Genomic DNA, 22538 nt, shown 5'->3' on the forward strand with positions numbered 1-22538 from the left:
TATGTTCAAATCACATACTCACTTGCTTTTAGCATGATAAAACGCTATTTAATTCAGTTTTGCGATCAAAAATTGAACTTTTCTTGCTTGGTAGTTACGTCTACTTCCTGGTTCTAAAACATGATAGAGGGTAGTTGAAATTTGTTCACAGTTGACAGTCAACTTACACCCCTGCTGGCGTCAACGCTAAGAAGTCCGATGGATTCGCCATCGGCCACAGGCGTGAGTGGCCGGGAATCGAAGATCGCTTCAACTTGTGGCAACACGGCGATCATCTCGTCGAACTGCAGCACCCGGTTGCCAAAAGTACGCATGAAATGACCCTTGATTTACTTCACGGTGGCCTCCCAAAGACCACCGAAGTACTTAGGGAGATCCTGCCGGAATGAAGCGAAACTTTATACCGTCCGCGATCGCTCCACGAACGATTGAATCCTGGAGTTTTTGATCGATGAACAGTTGCCGTAACTCATCCAGTTTACGCTTGACTCCCACATGACGAGAATCGGGGCCTTTTTAAGGCGGCAAGGGAAGTTTCGCTGGTGAGATCACCAGCTAACCTGAGATTGATTGCCTTTGTAACGAAGCAAATGAAAATGGCAACGTAATATTTCGTAGAAGTCGCGCGACGCACAGGATATTCGATCAGGAATCGCCAGCAATAATCCACGCCTATTCCAAGGAATAGAGGTGTAATGTCGCGCGGAAATAATTACACCGAACTTCTTCTATTCACTAGCTATTTATTAACACTTGGTTCACTACTTACTTACAGCGTGGTCGATCGGCAAAAGAGACCGACCAAAGGGGACGCATGGTCTTTTATAGTAGACATAACAAAAGGCATTGTGTGACAAAACAATAATTGTGTGAGGGAGAGTGTGTGTGGTGAAAGTTGTCAAGGGCATTAGTTGCTGTGTATGTGTACAACTATTTACAAGCTCACTACTACCTAACTATTAGATGGATTCTGTAGCTATAATAGGGTTCACAACACTTCTCCCAGCTTTAAATGAGACTTTAGAGCTAATGCCTACTACTAACACAAGAACAGTTATCCAGCGATATCGAAACGCGATATAATACAAGCACATCAACTCTAGTCCACTAACCATCAAATGCCTTCGATACACGAAGAGACAAAACATCCGTTTTCCCAAAACCCACACTAGCGTTTCAAGGTTCTATTACGAATTCGCTTGGAGCGGCGGAGCTTTGGTGATGTAGACTCGCTACGTTTTCTTTTATTCTCCGATTTCTTCTTTTTTGGAGATTTCTTCTTGTTCGACGTTGTTGGTCGAACCACGGATGAAGGACCAGGTACCTCCACCCCAATCGTTGGCTGTTCTGACTCGGGGATAGGACTTATTACTGGTAGGGAAGGATGGTATTTGTCTGACAGATCAGACACACGGATTTGGTTAGTATGGACCATACGCACATTCCCGTTAAGATTGATCAAGTAAGTGTGAGGACTAATTTTCTCTAGAACAATCGCTGGAATCCAACGGACACTATCATCCATGTGGTTCCGATAGAAAACTTTATCACCACGGGAGTACGTTTTGGGGCATACTGGAGGACTGTTGGATTTTGCGGGGGTCAACGACGGTTTAACCACATTCTTTTGTTGATTTTGAATGTCCAACTTAATAGGGTTACTAACATTTAATAATGTGCGTGGCACGTAACTGAACATCATGGAAGAGGGTGTTCTACCGGTAGTGGTAGACGGAGTATTTCTGTAGTTGAACAGAATGCGGTTAAGCTTTCGTTGGATTGGTATCGGTTTGAATTTCTCATCCAACAAATACTTCTTCAGTACAGTCTTGATAGTCTGCACACCTCTCTCTGCTAAACCATTTGACTGAGGATGGTATGGTGGAGATTTCAACACATTGATATTGTTTGCTTTGCAAGCTTCCACAAACAACGACGAATTAAATGGTGGACCATTGTCCGAGCACACTTCTGTGGGCAGACCGAAGTATGTGTAAATCTCATCCAATTTTTCCAATACACTATTAGCATCCGTTCGGCGTAGTAGTTTAACATCGATAAACTTTGAATACGCATCAACGACAATCAAGAACGTTTGACCTTCGAAATGAAAAAGATCCAAATGAAGTCGTTCAAAAGCATGGTTAGCTGGAGGCCAGTTAGACTCGACTACTTCCCTCGGCACCCTTTGAGTTTTCTGACACGTGACACACGACTTGACGAAATCCGCGACATCTTTATCGAATCCCTTCCACCAAAAATATGATCGACCTATCATCTTCATACGCACGACGCCATCATGGTTTTCATGAAGCTTCTCGAGCACGCGGCGCTGAAGGGCCTTTGGAATTACGACGCGATCCTCAAAGTATAGGCAATCATCTTCTATTTCGAAATTTGTACAAATCTGCGCAAACGGTTTCAATTCTGTTTCCACGACACGTGGCCATCCTTTTCTCACGAAACGAATAACCTTGCTCAGAATCGAATCACGCTGCTGTTGAACTTTAATCTCTTCAATACCGACGTAGGTTTGCAGGTTATGTTCAGCTACCGACATATGTTCTATACGATTCTCGACGGGTAGGGGAAGACGCGACAACGCATCGGCATTACCAATACTTTTACCGGGACGATGCACAACGCGATACGAATAATTAGACAATGATACTGCCCATCGATGCAATCGAGAAATCGCGACCGCGGACGAACCTTTGTGCGGGTTGAAAATCTGCTTCAACGCGGAACTATCGGTCACGAGGGTGAATTCCGTACCGTATAGATACTTATGGAATTTCGACACTCCAAACATAACTGCTAAGGCTTCTTTGTGAATCTGACCGTAATTAACCTGCGCGGGGGTCAACGTGGACGACGCAAAGCACACGGGCTTTTCTATTTGACCGACTTGGTGTGACAACACTGCACCAATACCATACGGACTCGCATCGGTAGTGAGAATTAACGGTTTCGACGGATCATATGGCTCCAACACATCGTTGGCCACTAACAGCTTTTTACAGTTCACGAAAGCTTCTTGACACGCGGACGACCACACAAATTCGTGATCTTTTCTCAACAAATCGTATAACGGACGTAGCTCGGACGACAAATTCGGTAGAAAACGATGATAATAGTTCAGAAGACCTAGGAACGACTGTAACTGACTAACATCTTTCGGTGCGGGTGCGAGACAAATGGCTTCCACTTTTGACGGACTTGGACGAATTCCGTCGGAGGTCAACCTGAAACCGAGATGCTCGACTTCGGTTTCGAAAAAAACTGACTTTGACCAATTGATTTGCACTCTGTGCTGATTCAGCTTGTCAAGAACCTGGAAGAGGTTTTTTTTACACTCTTCTAGAGTTCTACCACCAATTAAAATATCGTCCAAATATGGAACTGCGACTGTATCTAGCAAAATTTGATCGATGATCGACTGAAACAAAGATGGTGCTGAACTAATACCAAAAGGCATTCGAGTATACTTAAACAATCCGCGATGGGTGTTTATAGTACACAAATCTTGTGCGGCATCTGACAACTTCACTTGAAGATACGCACCAGTTAAATCAATTTTGCAAAACACCTTGAAATTAGCCAGACTGGCGAGAACATCATCAATCGACGGTAACTGATAGTGTTCAGTTGAAATAAAACGATTCAAAGTGGCTTTGCCATCTAGACAGATTCTGATGGACCCGTCCTTTTTCGGCGTAACAACAATGGGACTTGCCCACGTGGAGGTACGGACCGGAACAAGAATTCCGCTCTGCACCATGCGGTCCAACTCCAGATCCACATTTTCGCGAAATTTGAACGGAATAGTGTACGGTTTATGGAAAATTGGAACTGCGTCCTGCTTTAGGACAATATCGGCCGTAAAACCTTCAATTACTTGGTTGAAACCACCACCAAACAAATATGGAAATTTTGCTTGTATTTCAGACTTAAGACTGGACTGAATAGTACTGATAGAAGACAAATTGAAACTCACCATGTTTCTCCATTCAGGAACCAGGACATCGAGACTCGAACGACCAAGTAGAGGGGTGATGCACTTGTTCCTCTCCGCTTGAAGAACAAAGAGCTGCAGCGAGACTAAATCACCACTCCTGTTTCTTACCTTGACCGCTAGTTCTCCCTCTGGACGGATGTCTTGACCCGACACTGATTGAAAGCACTTGGCAGTCCGTCGCAACGTGACGTGGGAAAGCTTCTCTTGATACGTTTTCTTCGATATCACTGAATCACATGCTCCTGTATCCACTTCAAATTTCACTGGTACTCCTTCAATCTCCAGCTCCATGGTTGCTGGCACGTCTATCCGCTCCCGACGGGACTCCGTTTCTCCGAGAACGCAAATTGTACTGCTGGAACTCTCCTCCTCAACAGCATTTTCCGAAGGCTCACTCGATGACGACAACCGATTCAGCTTCCAGTTTTCGACGACTTCCGACATTTCTGCTACTCGATTCTGGTGGCTTGATTTCTGCTTCGACGAACGACACAGCGTGGACACGTGGCCGACTCTGCCACATGCAAAGCACGTCCACTGCTTGGCTGGACACGACTCGGGGTTGTGAGACCTTCCACAACGGAAACAAGATTTCTGGGGCTCCGACGACTTCTTTGCTGGATTACTGACTTGATTTTTCTTCTCCTGGACGGTGTACGTTGGTTTTCCGGGCTTGAAAGACTTCGGCACCGGCCGCCGATTGAGGGCAGCAATTTTGGATGCTCCCTGCATGGCTTTCGACTCCTGCTCCGCGGCTTCCCAACTGCGTGCGATTTCACATGCTCTCTCGAAAGTGAGGTTGGCTTCCGTTAGCAGCTTCGTCCGGAGATTGGAATTGCTTACCCCGGCCACGAACTGATCACGCAGGGCTTCTTGCAGGAACGCATTATATGCGCACGATTGCGACTGGGCCTTCAGCTCGATGATAAAATCCGAGATAGTTTGACTCGACGACTGCTCGCACTTCCGGAACTTATAGCGTTCAGCCACCACATTGACGGTTGGGGCTAAATGCTTTTTCAACAACGCGATCAATTGTGCGTACGTTTTCGTACACGGATCATCCGGCGAACAAATTCTCGACGCGATCGAATACAGACTCGGACCCGCCATTGTCACTAGCATCGGCACTTTCTTATTGTTCGGCACTTCGTTCACTAGGAAAAACTGTTCTAAACGGCTGACGTATTCGTCGAACTTTTCACCGACTACGAAGGGCTCCATGTGTCCAAACATGGGCATCGACACTTTGATCACTCCCGGCGTTCCCGACGATCCCGGTGCTTCCGGTTTTTGCTCTTGGCCTTCCGCCATCACTTTGTTCGTATTTTCTTCTTCCACGCAAACACTACACTTTTCACTAATCTCAGACGCGAGATCGTACTGTGACTACAGTCCACACGTGTTTCGAACTGACGTTGTTCAGAAAAGTGAGGTTAGACTTCCTCCACTCACGTGTTCACTCGACCGACCGACTTCGACGCTTATCGAACTGCACAAGACGCGTTTTCCGTTCTTCTCGTCGCCAAAAACTTGTAATGTCGCGCGGAAATAATTACACCGAACTTCTTCTATTCACTAGCTATTTATTAACACTTGGTTCACTACTTACTTACAGCGTAGTCGATCGGCAAAAGAGACCGACCAAAGGGGACGCATGGTCTTTTATAGTAGACATAACAAAAGGCATTGTGTGACAAAACAATAATTGTGTGAGGGAGAGTGTGTGTGGTGAAAGTTGTCAAGGGCATTAGTTGCTGTGTATGTGTACAACTATTTACAAGCTCACTACTACCTAACTATTAGATGGATTCTGTAGCTATAATAGGGTTCACAACAAGAGGTACCGGTGATACTCGTTCCGACGTTAGATCGGTCATAAGCTGGTATAACACATTTGGCCTGGTTCGAAAGCAACGAACGTATTCATGCAACACAGAGTTATCAAGACTCCTGATGCACGTGATCCAGAAACGCTCCCGAACGGTGGACACGACAAGCTATAATCCGGATTGGAAGTGCTTGCAATGGTAAATACAGGATTAACCTTGCCAGTGGATGATGGTGGTAAAAAATCATCGGAAGTTTCCGACTCGCTGGCATCGACGAGAACGGGATTCAATCTACTGCTTATCGCAGATGACGGGCTGGCGGGATTGTTCTTGATCAACGCTGCTATCTCAGCCTGAAGAAAGCTTCTCGTTGCACCAATAGAACCAGGAATGTTGACGCTTGTTCATGTTCGGGGTATGTCAGTAATCCGGTGCGCCTATCTTGTCTATGATGTACATTATGCATTTCCTCTTCTGGAGCCTTGAACGGCCGGACGCTAGCGTCTTGATGAAGCCACAGCTATCCCTCGAACTACAAGCTTTCGTACTGCAACCAGTGCTGAAAATATCATTTCGACATATCTAAATTCAACCACATCCAGCTCATTTTAGAAGCTCAACCTGAGAATATGGTATATGAAAAACTTGTGCGGCTAGACCAGTTCTACAAGAAAGTCACGGCAAACCGCTCTTTTTTTAATATTGAAAGTAAATGTCACGGACTATCTTTGAAAAATGCCAATTGATATTCACAATGAATATCATTTCACTGACTGAGCCGGTGTTTTTCCCAGAGAGATTAAGTCGGCGTGATTTTTTTCACCGGCTACGTGGTTCCACGGATATTCTTTCGTGGCGTGTTCGATTTCCGACACACGATTCGCAACAAACATCTGCCACCGTGATGGCAGCGAATACAGCCGATCACGAGCTTGCAATCAGTCCAAAACAAGGAGGTGTGCTGAATTGGTGTACTGGAAACAAAGTTGTTGTATTGGTCATAAAAGTTGTTATAGAGATGTGCGAAGACTGAAACCAAAGGTTCAAATTGAACCGTCAAACGCGGTCCCAATCGAGCAAATTCAAGGAAATTGAACAACATGGGAAACAAAGCGCACCATGAAAGCACATGAAAGTGTGTTAGTGCAAAGCGTGACGTCACTTTTTTGCTTGCCATCATATGGACAGATCAGACTAACACGCACGCAAAAATATAATTTTGTTTACCGAAAAAACAGATTGTTTTTGGGCGTTATGTAAATAAACATAACCAAAATCCTCTTCGCGCTTCTCTACAACAACTTCTCTGGTATAGGTGACTGAGCAACAATGCTTTGGAGAGCTCCAGCCGGGGAGTAGTGGTCTGAACCCTTTTCTTCCGCTTCAGATCTTCAAATGGAGCGACCTTGTACTTGGCAGTGACGAGGAACACTTCTACGGAATCGTCGAAGGTATTACTTACTGCGGAGGTAGAGGCATGCTCCATACTCCTGGTAAGAAACATCGCAGAAGCCATGAACCTGAACGAAAGCCAGACCCGTACTGAACGCCACCCACCGAGGAATCCATAACGACAAAAGGGCGGAAAGATTGCGATTTTACTCGATTCAACAATTCTGGAATGCTTCGGGTAACGGTTCGTCCCAGTCGCACTTCTGCTTCCACAGATCTTGAACGAATATCTTCACAGCAATATGATGGGTGCCTCTGAATTCCACACAGTAGAACGGAGAAGAAAACTGTCTAAACTGGTGTCCCAGAGCAGCCCGAAAGTCATCACGGAAGTGTTCACAGTATCCAGTTCAAGCTCCGGCCGGCAGTCGACAAGATTCTCTGGTAACAAATGCAGGAGTGTACTAGAATTGGAATTCCATTTTCGCAAAGTAAAACCACCGGAGGAAGCCAGCCCGACTCTACTCGATTTGGCCGTTTAGCATTATGCCATTTGCCATAAAAGCTATTTGGCATAACGGCCATTTAGCATAACAAGGATCATGCACATTCTTACCAAGAAGTCCGTTCTTCGTATTATGCTAAACGGCATTATGCCAATTGGTCTTTCTACCAAATGGGGTACAGTCAAGGGTACAGTCGACAAGTTCGAGCATTTCGAAAGTCAACTGCGTAAAGGCTACAATAGTATTGACTTAGCTAGCATATCATCGAAATAGTAATCCACTTTCAATGCCTCCGCCGCTCTCAGCCTTAAGTTCTGCTAGCCCTTGCAGCTGCCAAGTACGGAGCACAGGCTGTCCCATACGTGGCTATTCTGGATAAGTGCGGATATGTTCGTTTGGAGTATCCCTCCAAAGAATGCGTCGAATACACACGCAGCTTTCAACATAAATTCAAGTAGATTTGAAAATCTGGTTCTTGCTGTCCCCCTGCTTCATATAGCCAAGCTGCTCATATTCATGGATGAACTGACGGTACTTGAGTCTTCAGCTCGGGGTTGACTTCTTCGTTTCAAGGTTAAGAAACGTTTTGTTTTAATCATTTCACATTCGTATGACGAATTCCTTTTTTGTCAGCGACACAATGAATCTGCCTCTGCTATCCCGAGTTGTTGTCTCTTCGAAGATGGTCTCGCAGGTTGATTCTGCTACCGACTGGATGCGAAGAAGCGTGCTAGCTGGTCCTAGATGTCCGCTAACGTACACGAAAACGATACTGCTTGTGTTAGACTTGCTGGTTGAGCATTGCTTAGCATTGGGCGATTATGATTTCTTGATGATGACTAACTTGAAAACTAGTGTTCAAGAAGTCGATTCCAACGTTTTTTTAAATAATTTTTCAGACGGATTATGCTTCCACAAAGCCTTTCAAAACGAAAGCGATTAATGCTTCTTATTCCCTGAAGAATTAGATGTAATACACATCGAAACGTCGGATGAAGGAGAATATCTTATCGTTTGATTGCAATTACGACTGCCACGCTTAAAATCCTCCCAGGTGCTTACCCAATTAACAATTCCATTGCTGATTGAATGAACAATAATTAAAACTCACAGTTTTTTTTAATACTTTTATGAAAACCATTGATGAACTGTTTTACAGTACAGTTGAAGATATATATATATGATTTAAAGCCACCACCAGTGCAGGACTTGCCATGTCGTACGGTTCCTCTTAATAGCAAATTCAAGATGCTGAATTATTCAATGTTTCCTAGCCTTTCAAAAGAGCTCTAAACCAGATCGTGAACCCATAATTACTAGATCTATCTGCAATCCACTACAATAATTGAATTTCCTTCCAACATAAGGTGATATCTTACCCCTCAGCAACTTGAAATGCATATTAAGATTTCCGTCTGGTGGTTTGTTACAAAATTGATATTCTATAGGGTGCGTCAAACTTATAGCAGGCTGTTTGAAGACGTCATCGACTATGATTAAGATCCTTGAATTTTAACCATAGAAGCGAATACCTCCGTGATTTGGGCCTGGTTTCCACGACTCCCACCTCCAACCTGTTATTAGTTTGATACCCTCCCTTTTTAGCCCCCATATGGTTTCAATAATGTTCAAATATAAATCATGGTTCGAAAATATGTCTTACCAGCTTTTCGAGACCTACGATGAAAAGAACCCACGTTTCTTTAACCTGTGAAACACACCTAAAACTATTCTGCCTAAATGCCGTCATAAAATTTTAATTCTACTGATTTGGTTTGGTGGTTTCCAAACTATGTTACTAAAATATTGAAATAACCAGCAATCGATTTAGAGAGACCTTATGGTGGGCTCACAACTCTTAAGTTTACATATAGTTCTTTTTTTAAAGGTAATTTATTTCTTTTTTAAAGCTATTTCTTCCCTTGTTATTCTTCATTGAATAGTTTATTTGTTCATTCATGCAAACGTTTACTTGTAATGTTTCTGCTCTCTATAACTTCTAAGGTCTTCATAACTCCAAAATCTAAATTCATCACATTTTTTTTTTGAAATAATCCACTTATTCTTATTATATATTACTATTTTAGCTTATTGTTATTGTTAATTTATGCATATAAAAGAATTTCAAGTCACTAATGATAAAATACTATTTATGGGCCACCCTAATCAGGTGTCCACTCTAATTTCCAAAACATATAATCTCGTATTACACGCATCGAAAACACCATTGCTAATAACTACTGAACACTACCACATCATCAGACTCTCACTCATCTAACAGCTTATATGTCTGCCTTTAGAACACCCGCCCCCCTACACTATTCACATATACTGTTGAAACAATCAAACCACACAGGGACGCTTCTTGATTGTCACGCAGGTACAGTTAGCGTGAAACCACTTCATCCGAACACGTTACGTCCTATTTGATTCCCCTCCTCTCATCTGGTTCCGTGCAGCAACATTGTTGGAGTTGGTCTTCTCCAGCACCAAATCTAAAGCAACATAATTATGTAATACCAACCTAGATTCCGCTCCGACAAACTTTCCAGTGCTCACTCTCTCATTCTAACTGAGCACCCCACTACCTACTTCTATACGTACATAGCCCGACGCCTTCCCCGCTCCTCTCCCTTACTTTGCACTCCTGTTTCTTCTGTTTTCTTTCCAATTTCTTAACAATTTTTAACCATTTCACTAGATTTTCGCTCCAATACACGATCAGAAGTCCGGAACACCATGATCTTAAAACCCTGCATCCCTTCATCACACCATCATTCCGCTAGCAACGAATTCAATTTATCATGCAAGATGGCATGGGCTCACATTTGAATCAGCACTCGATATTTCTATCTTATTTTTTCCCGCTTGCCACTTTTTCCGTAATGCACTCTCACTTTTTAATGCTTGTCAACCGCACACATACACGCATAGTCCCACAGCTTTACGGCACCTCCGCGCTCATGCCTTCCCGCAGCAGCTCTGTTTCTTTTCTGTTTAATTTCACTTTTCACAACCGGTCTCAATTATTTTATCAGAAAATCCCATTTTTCGCCACTATAAACAGACAATCCACGAACACTATTAATCACTGTTTCCACCAGAAACTTTTACGATTCCAATTCACCAGCCATTCCTTTCCACTTTCGAACAACTATGCACGAGCAATTCGCAAACGCGTCCGGTTCTAACCGCTGTCCAATGAGCACTGTGTTTTACAGTACACTTGAAGATATCTATAAAGCCAGATTTTAAGAGTAAACAAAACTTTTCGATATGTGAACCTTCTGGCATTCATTATTAACACAATAAAATAGTTTAAACTCTCAACAGATGGCGATCCGTTTGATTAATTACTACATCTGTTGGTGGAAAAGCAGAAACTACAATACTGCTTGGTTAATTGCGGTCATCATAAAAGTAAACTTGCTTCCGTTTTATTTTTGATATTTATGGTCGTCGCCAGGGGCCCATATAGCCGAGGCGGTAAACGCACGGGTATTCAGCATGACCATGCTGAGGGTGACGGGTTCGATTCCCGGTCGGTCCAGGATCTTTTCGTAAAGGAAATTTGCTTGACTTCCTTGGGCATAGAGTATCTTCGTGCCTGCCACACGATGTACACATGCAAAATGGTCATTGGCAGAGGAAGCTCTCAGTTAATAACTGTGGAAGTGCTCATAGAACACTAAGCTGAGAAGCAGGCTTTGTCCCAGTGAGGACGTTACGCCAAGAAGAGAGAAAGAGAGAGAGGTCGTCGCCATATTGAAGAATTAGCTGACGTGAATGAAAAATAGTTAATTTTGCTCAAATAAGCAATGAATCGATAATTTTATTGCCATTTCCATAACATGCTCACATAAATAAACCCTCTCAGCTGACTTTCCTTGTGATTCGAGATAGTTTTACTAAAATAACAAATTGATTTATTTCATTCCAAGATGATAATATTCATCATTTTCGAACCGCATTAATTTTATGTTTCTGCAATATTCACGGTAAAATTGAATGCGCGTAAGCCTACCAACACAATAGCTACACAGTATTAGTTTGAAATGATCGCTTTCTACTTACGAATGATGTATACTTCTCAACTTCACGTGCCATCGAAGAAGCTTCTCTGCATGTTGAGCTAACATAGTTTTTGTTGAAAAAAAAAAACAACTACAATCATCATAACCTCTTTTCGATAATTCAAAATTTTTCAACAAGGTTTTATAACAGTTTTATTGCTACTCTTAATGTGGTTTGCAAAACCTCTCCGAGAGTGGTCCACTTAGCCGGAAGATGCCCTTAAAGAGGTCATCAAGAGGTTTTGATGTATAAATCAGTTTTATTGCAAGTTTTGTAAAATTGGTCATGAAGATCTCTTATAGAGCCGAACAAAACTCAAAATGTTACTTGGGTAGAAAGTTCTCAATTAAATACTGTGGAAGGGCGCACGCAAAGTACACTTTGCTGAGCAACAGGCTCTGTCCCTGTTGGGACAGATGGTCATTATGCTTATGTGGCACCCAAATTCAATTATGGTACAGTAGACGTTCGATAACTGCAACATGTTTATGTTTTACTTAGCGAATGAAATTCGATAACTGCAACAACTGACAGACGTCAAAGAACTGTCAGTCGCTGCAAAATGCACCCAATGTGCATACAGAAAACATCGCACTGCAACAAAAGTGCATCTGAAAAACATCGCATCGCTGTGTACATTTGATTTTGACGGATAGCGGTGCGATAACTGCAAAATTGTTGCACTTAGCGGACTTGCAGTTAAAAAGCATTGCAGTTAAACCGTTTGCACCGAGCGAACGTCTACTGTATACCTGTATTCAAATAAGACTAAATTTCAATGAAACAATTTATTTATGCAAATCAGTATCATAATCTCTATTTTATATAACTCATTTCAGTATCATCATTTCTCGAACTGGTTCATTATGCAAATGAAATGAGTTGCATAATGTTAATTATGCTACTCATTCAACTGTCCTTTCGACTGTTTGCCCCGAACCCTCAATTTCTCCCCATTTTACGGTACAAGAAAATGGGGCTTGGTTCGAATTAGATTTTCCTCTCGATTGTTTGAGCGTCAGCAGAACTACGAAGTCTGAGCGAACGAATGAGCGAACGACAACCTATCGGGAGGAACAAATTAGTCAATGGTCTGGGTACTTGTTTGCTCGTTTCTTGTGGGTCTTTTCTTCGGGTTCCATCAGCATGGGTACGTTAGACTCTACCCGCTGCTCGCCACTTGGGTGGGCGCGCGCTATTAGCATTCATTTGCGCGCGAGTGCTGATTGAATATGCTCCATGAATGAATCAGTCGGGACGGGACGGGATGGTGGATGTATATTGGGTGAGGGAACTGAAGCCGTTGTTGGAATGTAAATGTGCATCGCGAGAGGGATAGGACACGAAATGACCCCTGCAGTGAGCAGAGAAGGAGCGAAATGTATCTACTGGTGCGAGTTCAAAAAACGCATAATGATGATCAGCGCGGTGCAATCTCTAATCTTGGATAATGGCTTGAGTTGAGTCATTGCTACTGTGCTAATGGAGCATTCACAGTCCTGTAGCTTCCATCCAATCCATTTTAATCTACACTTCAGTTAAATTTCTTGTATAAACAATACAAAGACTGATTAACAAAGTATGCAAAGTATGATGCAGAATGATATGTGGAGATTTTGGATAGCGAGTGAGGCAAAACTGCGCTAGTTATCTTTTAAGGCAGACACAGCAATGCAGAATAACACAAAGTAGCATGCAAAAAAAACGGGTTTCAGTACAACATACAGAATCGTGTCAATCAAAACTATATTGCTTTGTTAGACTATTCAATCAATTAATTTATAAAATAAAATAAAAAAAGGAAAAATGGATGCACATTCCCTCGTAATGTCCAGTGATTGATCATTAGCTATTTTTAACATTGTCGTAATCCCAATAGAATGCATCTCCGCGTTGACTGCACCAAGACCCGTTCCCGTCATCCACTTCAAGGACACAATCATACATCAATCGTTTACCGTTTGTATCTCTCCAATCCCACTTCCCATACTGTTTTAATGCATTCCCTTAAGGCCCGTCCCCCCAGTGCCGTAAGCGATAATTTCCATGGAATTATTATAATGCCCAGCCAACGAACGTGCAACCCCCATCAATCAATCATCCCTCGGATCCCTCCGGGGGAAAAGCATTTGACAACTAGGAAAAAAAAATATTCCGAACGCTACGCCAGGTAATTAACGACCCCGGTCAGAGGGTGACATCTTCGCTTGGTAGTTCATCCATCTCAGCCCCTGCGCTAGTAGGTAGGACAAACCGAACGTTAAACGAACCTGACACAAACGAACGGTGATGATGATGATGATCGCTCAACACACACGATCATAAGCAAGCTGCCGCAGGACACTGACTGTTGGTCAAGAGGTACGGCCACAGGGGCAAGAGTGTGTAAATGATAGGCAAACAAGTCGAACGTGCCGGGGGTTTTAATTCGCGAAATGGGAATCGCTAATTGTTTCGATTGCACTAAGGCTTCGTGGTGCGCCGTCAGGTACATGTGGGCAAAGAAGTTAATTACAGTTGACCCTAGCAGTACCCTGCCTGGGGGCTACCGATGGGGAAGTGTTTAAGTGGTGAATGAATTGATAGATTTTTTGAACCCCAACAGCATTACAGTCTACCACTTGTTATGATTAATTAGGATTTGAAGATCTATAAAAATGTGGAAAATTAGTTTCACAGGAATAATAATTCACATATTAACACACCAGTTTGACTTCATTTCCTCAAAACTACGGCACGTGATAAACCACCATCGGTGGAATGTGTCCTTTCGAATTATTTAAATCATATTGCAATTCCATAGTGTCTGGCAAACATAATTCATCTCATCCAGCCTCCCCGTCAGATTCCGTGCAGTCAAATGAAAGGGAAAGCATGAAGTCTGGGCAGCAGTAAATTTATGGAAGTGCGCTGACCACAATTGCTGAATGAACAACATTTTTTCGCTTTCGGTGCGCTCTGGTCACAAACCATCCATAAATTACAATCATAGTTGAATACGATCCGCAGTGTACGCAGCTGACTGCAAAAACTGCTCCACCAAGAAAAGAATACGCGTGCGAAGGTTCAAATTGGCCATTAATAAATCAATTTATTCCATTTCGTTCATTTGGAATGAGCATATACCGTAACTTTGTTGCACCCGGTTGTCATCGTCGTATGTCATCGATGCCTTGGCAATATAAATAGTTCATAGAAGTGTTAGCAATCACACTGCTCCCGATCACCTCAATAATATTGAAAGCATTACTCACGGTCCAATATAACATTTTTAAATCAAATTTCTTTGGGGATCGTCCTTGGAATCATCATGATACCAAATTAGAACAATATAATTTCAAACATGATTCTCATAACCTCCTCAAATAGTTGCTTTGGAATCGCATTGCTTTGAAAAAAAAAAATGCGTTCTGGTAGGATTCGAACTTATGACTACGAATTAGCTAGAGTGGCGCTTTAACCACCTAAGCCACAAAGCAGGCTGAAATACTACCCAAAAGAATACCATAGGGTCTGTGACCATTTGGGCAGGAGTATCTATTTTGGGAACTTGCTGCTATAACTCAGTCCATTTTGAACCGATTAGCTTGATTTTTGAGACACGATCAAATACACGCAGAATCTAGCCGTGTACAAAAATTCAAGTCAATCGGTTTGAAATTGACTGAGATACAGCAGCAAGTGCCCAAAATAGGTGCTCTTGCCGAAATGGTCCCAGACCCTATTTATTCCAAGTTCACACCACAAATACTACTTTTTCTCGGCTTCATCTCTCTTCGACTAAGATCTCTAAATTCGCTCGTGATTGTGCCTCCTAGGTATAAGCGAGAGCGAATTGTTTTTATGACTTTGAGACTTACACCCAGACGTCGCATACGTTGGTACCGAAGCACTGGATATTGATGATTTTTTGGGCAAATCCTTAGAAGAATTTCTGAATAAATTCTTAGAAGACTTCATGAGTGTATTACTTGGATAAACGACGATCGAATTTCTGGCTTCCATTCTTGTGTCTTCTTGTGAAGAATCTAGCTAAATTAAAATTCATGAACATAAATTCAAAACAATCTAGTGTCTTTTAAGAACTCAACAATTCAAAGTACTCTTTCAAACAGCATACATTATACAATAATACAGCTGTGGAGCGCATTCCTGTCTGTCCTGTCTGTCCTGTCTGTCCTGTCTGTCCTGTCTGTCCTGTCTGTCCTGTCTGTCCTGTCTGTCCTGTCTGTCCTGTCTGTCCTGTCTCCATAGATTTGTCGAAGAGTTCCACAAGGGAAGAGCTTAAGAATTCTAAATAGGGGTTTTTGTGGGGTTCATGGGACCTCACTTGGCATTTCAATGGTTTTTAGGGACGTTTTAGGAGATCCCCATGAATTTCAAAGACTCTAGGAGGTCTCTAAGAGCTTTTAGATGGATCTACAGACCCACATCAGGGGGTTTCTAAGGATTTTTAGAACATCCTGAAGTTATAGGGTACACATGGACGACTCAGAATGCTTCAGAAGGGTTTCATGGGCATTTCAGAGCTCCTTATGGAATTTCAAATGCGTTTCAGGAAATCTTTCGGTAGCACAGGAAGTTTCAGAAACGTTTTATGAGGTTGCAAGGGCGGCCGCAGTCAGTGACTTTTAGAGGTCGTTTTAGGAGTCCCGAAGGGCTTCCAGGACGTTTTCATGAGATCTCATGGGCCTTCAGGTTTTTTTTTAAGTGTTTTGCTGTTATTTAGCGGGTTTCATGAAGCCTCAGAGGTTTTTAGAGATTCCCTGAAATGCCCTTCAAACCCCCACGAAACTCTCCTGAAATGTATCCAAATCACTCCAAAAAACGCTGCTGAAATGCTCCTTAAACGCCCATGGAACGCTTCGAACGAAATTCTTTTAAATCTCTTGAATCGTCCTCAAAATCCCCCGTATAGCCCATGAAAAACTATGAAACACCCGTAAAGGCCTATGGAATCTTTTGAATGACCCCTGAAATGCCTCTAAACACCAAAAAAAAGTCCTCTGAAAACCCTTTGAAATGCCCCTGAAACGCCCTTCAAATGTTCCTAAAACCCTTGTGTAACTCCCCTGAAACCCTCTGAAACGTACATGAATCCCTTTAAACGCTGTTAACAATCTCCTGAACTTCCCTTGGAATCCTCTTTAAACCTATATGAAACGCCTCTCAAATGCCTTAAAACGCTTCAGCATGCCTCATAAACCCTTTGCAACAACCCTGAAAGCACTTGGAACTCCCTTAAAAGGTTCATGCAACCCCCTAAAACAACCCCTAAAACGCCCCTGACCCACTTGGATCTCCTGATTTTGGAGTCACTGGGAATACTCGTTGACACCAACTCAAACCCCCAGCAGCAAACCCTTGAAATCCTGGATTTTCTTAATATCCCTGGCGTTTCTGCGGAAATACTACCCATAACTATTGCAGGGAAACTTGGAGGATTTTTTTCCTGGAAAAAATTGGAACTTTGGAAAAAAAATCCATATATGTTACAAGATCTCCTAACGAAATCTCTTCAAGAAATACTCTCGGCAATCTTACAGGAACTCCTCTCGGACTTCCTCTAGAGATCTAGACATATCAGCAGAGTTTTCTCCAAAATACTTCTTGGGATTTCCCTCGAAATTATTCCAGAGATTCCTCTGAAAATTGTTGTTTCAGTCCTGGGCACCCACGGTGGTGCAGAGGGCCGAATTGAAAGATTTTCACCCTAGGCAATTGCCAGTCATCGCCTTGTTCTGTGGCCAGTTCAAATTTCTGTCGACTTGCTTGATTTCGTTGTTGAGGCTACGCCACCATGAGCCTCTGGGTCTGCCTCTGCTGCAATGTCCCGCTGGGTTCCAATCTAACGCTTGCTTGCAGATGTCGTTTCCGCCCCTGCATAGAGTGTGGCCGACTAGGGGCGGGACAACTCTAATATTGATTAGCGGTATTAAGCAGTATTAGGAATATTAATACCAGTGGAAATTTATTTTTTATCGAAGTGAGCCATGCTTATTGAACTGAATTGAAGTGAAATGACAGTAACCAGAAATGCCTGCTTCCATCGCTTTGAGGTCATGTGCATGAACATTATCAGTAAAATGAATAGTAAGCTACTGCATATCGCTACTTTATCATGCTTCTAACTCCTAGAGCAACAATCCTTGACATATCGCTAGCGGACATGATCAAAAAAACGATCGCACATTTACATTTACGTCTCACAAAGCTAATATCTACGATCCCCAAATTCACACAGATCATTCCAACTGATACACTACCAAGAATTCAACTGCCGATTGAAATTCATAGGCCAATCTTCAATTACCAAGGCTCAACAACTAAGAATGGTATTCAAGTGAGAATCGACACCGGAGAGCAAAATCTCATAAGTTAAAATATTCTCCAGCCTGTTTATGCATATTCTCTCCCATTGTGGAAGTAACTATTGGATTCAGTTTTTAGAGTTTTTTCATCATTATTGAATAAATATTGTTAAATGTAATTAACAACACTTATCCACGAGGCGTATGCTTAGGACATTGAAACCGCATCTAATCACAGCTGATGAAGATGAAGCTACCTTCTTTTTCACGTTCATCGACATGGGCTTTTGAAAACCTTTTCTCTGATAGTGTAGTCGATAATCACGTCATTTCCAAAGCTAATATAATTAAGATTTATTAACGTTTTTGAATTGAACAAATAGAAGAAAAACCATTGCCAAACCGTATTTGCAGCTTTCGTTTTTGTGACAGTTGGTTGTAGTATGAAAAGTCATGGCATGATGGCATACTACACAAAAATGTATCGATGAACAGTAAAGATTAGGAAATAATATTTGTTAGGCGGTATTAGCTGCGGTATAGGGCACTGCATGATATTCTCCCCTTCCTTTTACTCTTACAGAAATTTTGTAAACAACAAGGCCAAGAAACGTCAAAATCCCATACAAAATCAAAACAATGCAGTGCCCTATTAGGCCATCTCCACTTTCGCTCCCGAATTTCTGTCGCTATCGGCTTTTGATGACATCGACGATGGAGATCCTATTGTGAGGCCACCATGAAGGAATTATATACCGCAGGCATCTATTGATGAAAACCTGCAGCCTGCAGGTAGCAAATTGCCATCGGAATTTATGCAAAGATCTCTCTAGAAATTTCTACAGGTATTTTTTTTTCTTTCTAAATTACTCCAAAGGTTCCTCAAGTAATTGCAGCTGGAATTTATCTTGGAAGTCTCCTGGGGACTCTTGTATGAATACCTGTAAAAGATTTCATTGGATAATTCTTAAAAATTCATTCAGGAATTTCTTCCGGAGTTTCCCCAGGAATTCCTGTCGGAGCTCTGCTTCTTAGAATTTCTCCAAGGGTTCTTCAAAGCATTTTTCTTGGAACTCCATCCACAATTCCTCTATGAATTCCCATAAATTCCTCTTGATATCCGTCACAAAATTTTGCAAGGGTTCCGTTAGAAAGCTCTCCATACCTCATGAAATTCCTTCTTAGTATATGTCGTAACTCCTCCATGTTAACTGTTCTTGGCATTCCTCCAGGTATTCCCCTCAAAATACTTCCAGAATTTTTTTTTGGAAATAAGTCAAAGGATCCCTCTTCACATTCTTCTCGGTATCGGGTATCCACGATGAAATTGGCACACAGAAAATATTGTATAACTTTTAATTGCGTTCGCCAAAATAGCTAATTTGACCATGAATAGTATATTATGTGTAGCTAATACCATAAAATTTTCATAAAATCGGTTGAGTATTGGCGCAGATATTGTCAATATCATAAAATGAAATTTTTGAAAATTTGGGCACCCATTTCAAAAAATTGCTTGAGCTATAACTTTTTTGTTACCTCATCAAAACGTTTGAAAATTTCACTCGATATTCATAACATAGTATCAATTAAGTGGTAAAAATTTGATCGAAATCGGATCAGTACTTTTTCTAGTAAATATTCAAAGCTCAAATCGCTTCAGGGTAATTTATTGCTCCAGAAATTTTTGCAGGTATTCGTACCATAATTTCTTCAAGGATTTTTTACAGAATTCCATCTGAAAATCTTTCGAAGATTTCTTCATCATTCATCCAGGAATAACATTCCGGAAAATTTCCAGGAATACCTCTAGGAATTCCTTATGAGTCTCTTAAAAAAACACGGACGCTTTAAATACTACACGACACTAGACAGCGGACTAACATGCAACGCTCCTTAACATGATGCGACTCAATGTTTGGTGACACAAGCCGCACGATCACGAATTCACGGTCGTTACGTCATCTACTCAGAATTTGTTCGAGGATACCTCTCGGAATTACTTTAGAGGGACCTCATAGAATGCGAATCATTTCGAAATTCCTCCAAGGACTCCTCCCGTAATTCTTTCAGAAATTTCCCTGGACATTCCCAGAGATTGCTCCAGTGAATCTTTTCGAAATGCATGCATGCGAAATGCGATTTTCAGCAAATGCTCTCGAAATTCTTGCAGATTTAGTTTGCATCAGAACATTAAGGAACTTCATAGAGATTCGTTTAGTCCCATTAAATCTAAGGATTTGCCATGGAACCTCCGAAAAATAAATTATTACAATTTGCCAGACGAGCGCAGCTAATCTCAATTTTATAGTTCTCTCAGGGCATTCCAGAAGCCTCTTTTGAAACCTAGGTTGTTATGCTATATTCATGGTTCACTTTTTTTTATATCCAACCTTCGATAAATCTCCACGTTGATTCACGTGGAGACCTTAGATCACTTTGACCGAACAATAACTCGCTTGCGCAACTAATTTGCATTTGGATCGAGATTTCTTCGGCCCGCGGAACTCAATACCAACCATTGATTGTTCGCTCTGGCTCAACTCTAGCGTAACATGTGAAAAGGGCCTTAATGCTTTTTGTAAACAAACCTGTTTTAGTTGCTGCAGGGCTCATCTTGATTCATTAACGAACATCAACACCCTTAACAGATAGCCCGAAGATTGCTCTGGGGTGTTGATGTGCGTGGGTGGATCGAGATAGACCCTACAACGATCGAAACATGTTTGTTTACAAAAATCACTCAGGCCCTTTTCACATGTTACGCTAGAACTGGCGTCTAATCAAATTGATTTATGTGCATAGGTTGGTATAACCGAAGGGTGGCCATTTGAAAGTGTCACGCCCTTCGAGATGCCATCTAGTGCCTGTGAATGAGTACCTACTAACTTCATTGAATATGATCACGAGGAATCTGTCACTTACTACCGTGTAGTTATACCTACTTGCTACTACTTATGGGAAACCGTTCAAGGGCAGCCTTTGTTCAATAGGTACCCGTCTGAGCCGGGATCAATCGAAAGGAATGGGCCCTATCGTCTAACACTTCGAAGGGCTTATCTGCACATCACATCGTTGTCGTTGGCAACGGGCGGCGCCTGCGCCCGTGTGGAAAATAGGTCTGTCACGATTCTAATTATTGTTGTGTGAATCAGTGGTTGCGAACTATTGAGGGGCTAGTTTCATATATTGAATCCCTTCAAAAGATGTGGTATACAAGGTTTGGAACCTCTGCTCTAATACTTTTGTTGTAAGCCTGCATAAGAAAAACAAATTGATCTCGCTGCAGCTTTATCATCCACACCAGCCAGGAACAATCCTTGAATTATTGCTCGAAAGCATATATAAATCGTGCAGTACTGCATTTCTTCCTCCATCCATCCTGGCTGGCACTGCACAGGCAGGTATCCCGTTGCTGTCGTCAGTCAGATCGATGGCATGCTTGCGGAGCATTAAATTAACAGCTCGTCCATAACCATTAGTCAAGCGAAAGACTTCGGATGGGATCCGGCGGTTCTGCACGACAGTGATTAAAACCAAATTCAATTTGCTTATGACGGGCTGTTTGCACTCAAAGAAATGTTGACGTTTGATTCAGGCCAAGACACGTGAATCGACTCATACAGGTTTCTTGAGTGTAGCTGCTCCAAGAAAAATGCATCTTGATTCTTAAAATCCAATTTAAATTTACCCCGAAAGAGTAGGTTCCTCCGTTGACAGACACATATTCTCCCGCCAAGAAGGATCTAAACAAATTTTGCATATCGAATCCCGAAACAAAACTTAAAACGGCGATGAGACCTACATCAAAACGATTAAAGTGGCCAGTAAATTTGGCCGCGCATCGGTCAAGCAGACGACTTCGGATGAATCACTTAGCAACGACGGCGATGGATTTATTGGACTCCTCCCGAAAAAAAAAGGAAAAAAAAAAAATATTCAAATCACCCGGAATAAAAGAAACTTACCTTTTTCTCTCATTTTCGTATCTTCATTTGCAGATGAATCGCCCATTCTGCGAAGGCCGCTGGACGGCAGCAGCAGCAGCAGCAGCTGGACGCCTTTGAGTGCCGCCGATGGCAATGGAACGGCACCGGCAGGGACGATGACGACGACTACGTCGTCGGTGGCATCGCAATTCGACGAAGGGAACCGTCGGTTACACGATCCCGCCCAGTCCGAAGTGGTATACATAAAACCAACCAAAATAGTGACACAGCTGCACGCCAATGACCTGCTGTACGACTCCAAGACCATGACCTCCGGTGAGTGAGAATTTAGAATCATGTATCATGAATCGTATCATTTGTTTTCTTTAAGATAAGACATAATCAACAATAGTACACTCATTGCACAATTATGGGTCACACACAATTATTAGTCACTTTTCAGTTTAATAGATAAA

The 22538-nt window shown here is 42.2% G+C and overlaps 2 protein-coding genes across 7 annotated transcripts in view; one reads left to right on the forward strand and one right to left on the reverse strand.

The window, feature by feature from the left end:
* Positions 1 to 22538, forward strand: part of LOC109622416 (A disintegrin and metalloproteinase with thrombospondin motifs 9) — a 692060-nt gene that overhangs the window by 378673 nt on the left and 290849 nt on the right. For all 6 annotated transcript variants that reach the window (XM_029871581.2, XM_029871589.2, XM_029871593.2 and 3 more), the window contains exon 3: positions 22135 to 22398. In XM_029871581.2, coding sequence (XP_029727441.2) covers positions 22135 to 22398 — 264 coding nt within the window. The remainder of the gene's footprint in view (positions 1 to 22134; positions 22399 to 22538) is intronic.
* On the reverse strand, positions 725 to 4568 carry LOC134291374 (uncharacterized protein K02A2.6-like). The gene has a single exon (XM_062859044.1). It carries the CDS (start codon positions 4460 to 4462, stop codon positions 1169 to 1171), a length of 3294 nt encoding a protein of 1097 aa, XP_062715028.1. The 5' UTR covers positions 4463 to 4568; the 3' UTR covers positions 725 to 1168.

The sequence above is a fragment of the Aedes albopictus genome, chromosome 3, assembly GCF_035046485.1.
Source record: "Aedes albopictus strain Foshan chromosome 3, AalbF5, whole genome shotgun sequence".
In the NCBI taxonomy this organism is placed as follows: Eukaryota; Metazoa; Arthropoda; class Insecta; order Diptera; family Culicidae; genus Aedes; species Aedes albopictus.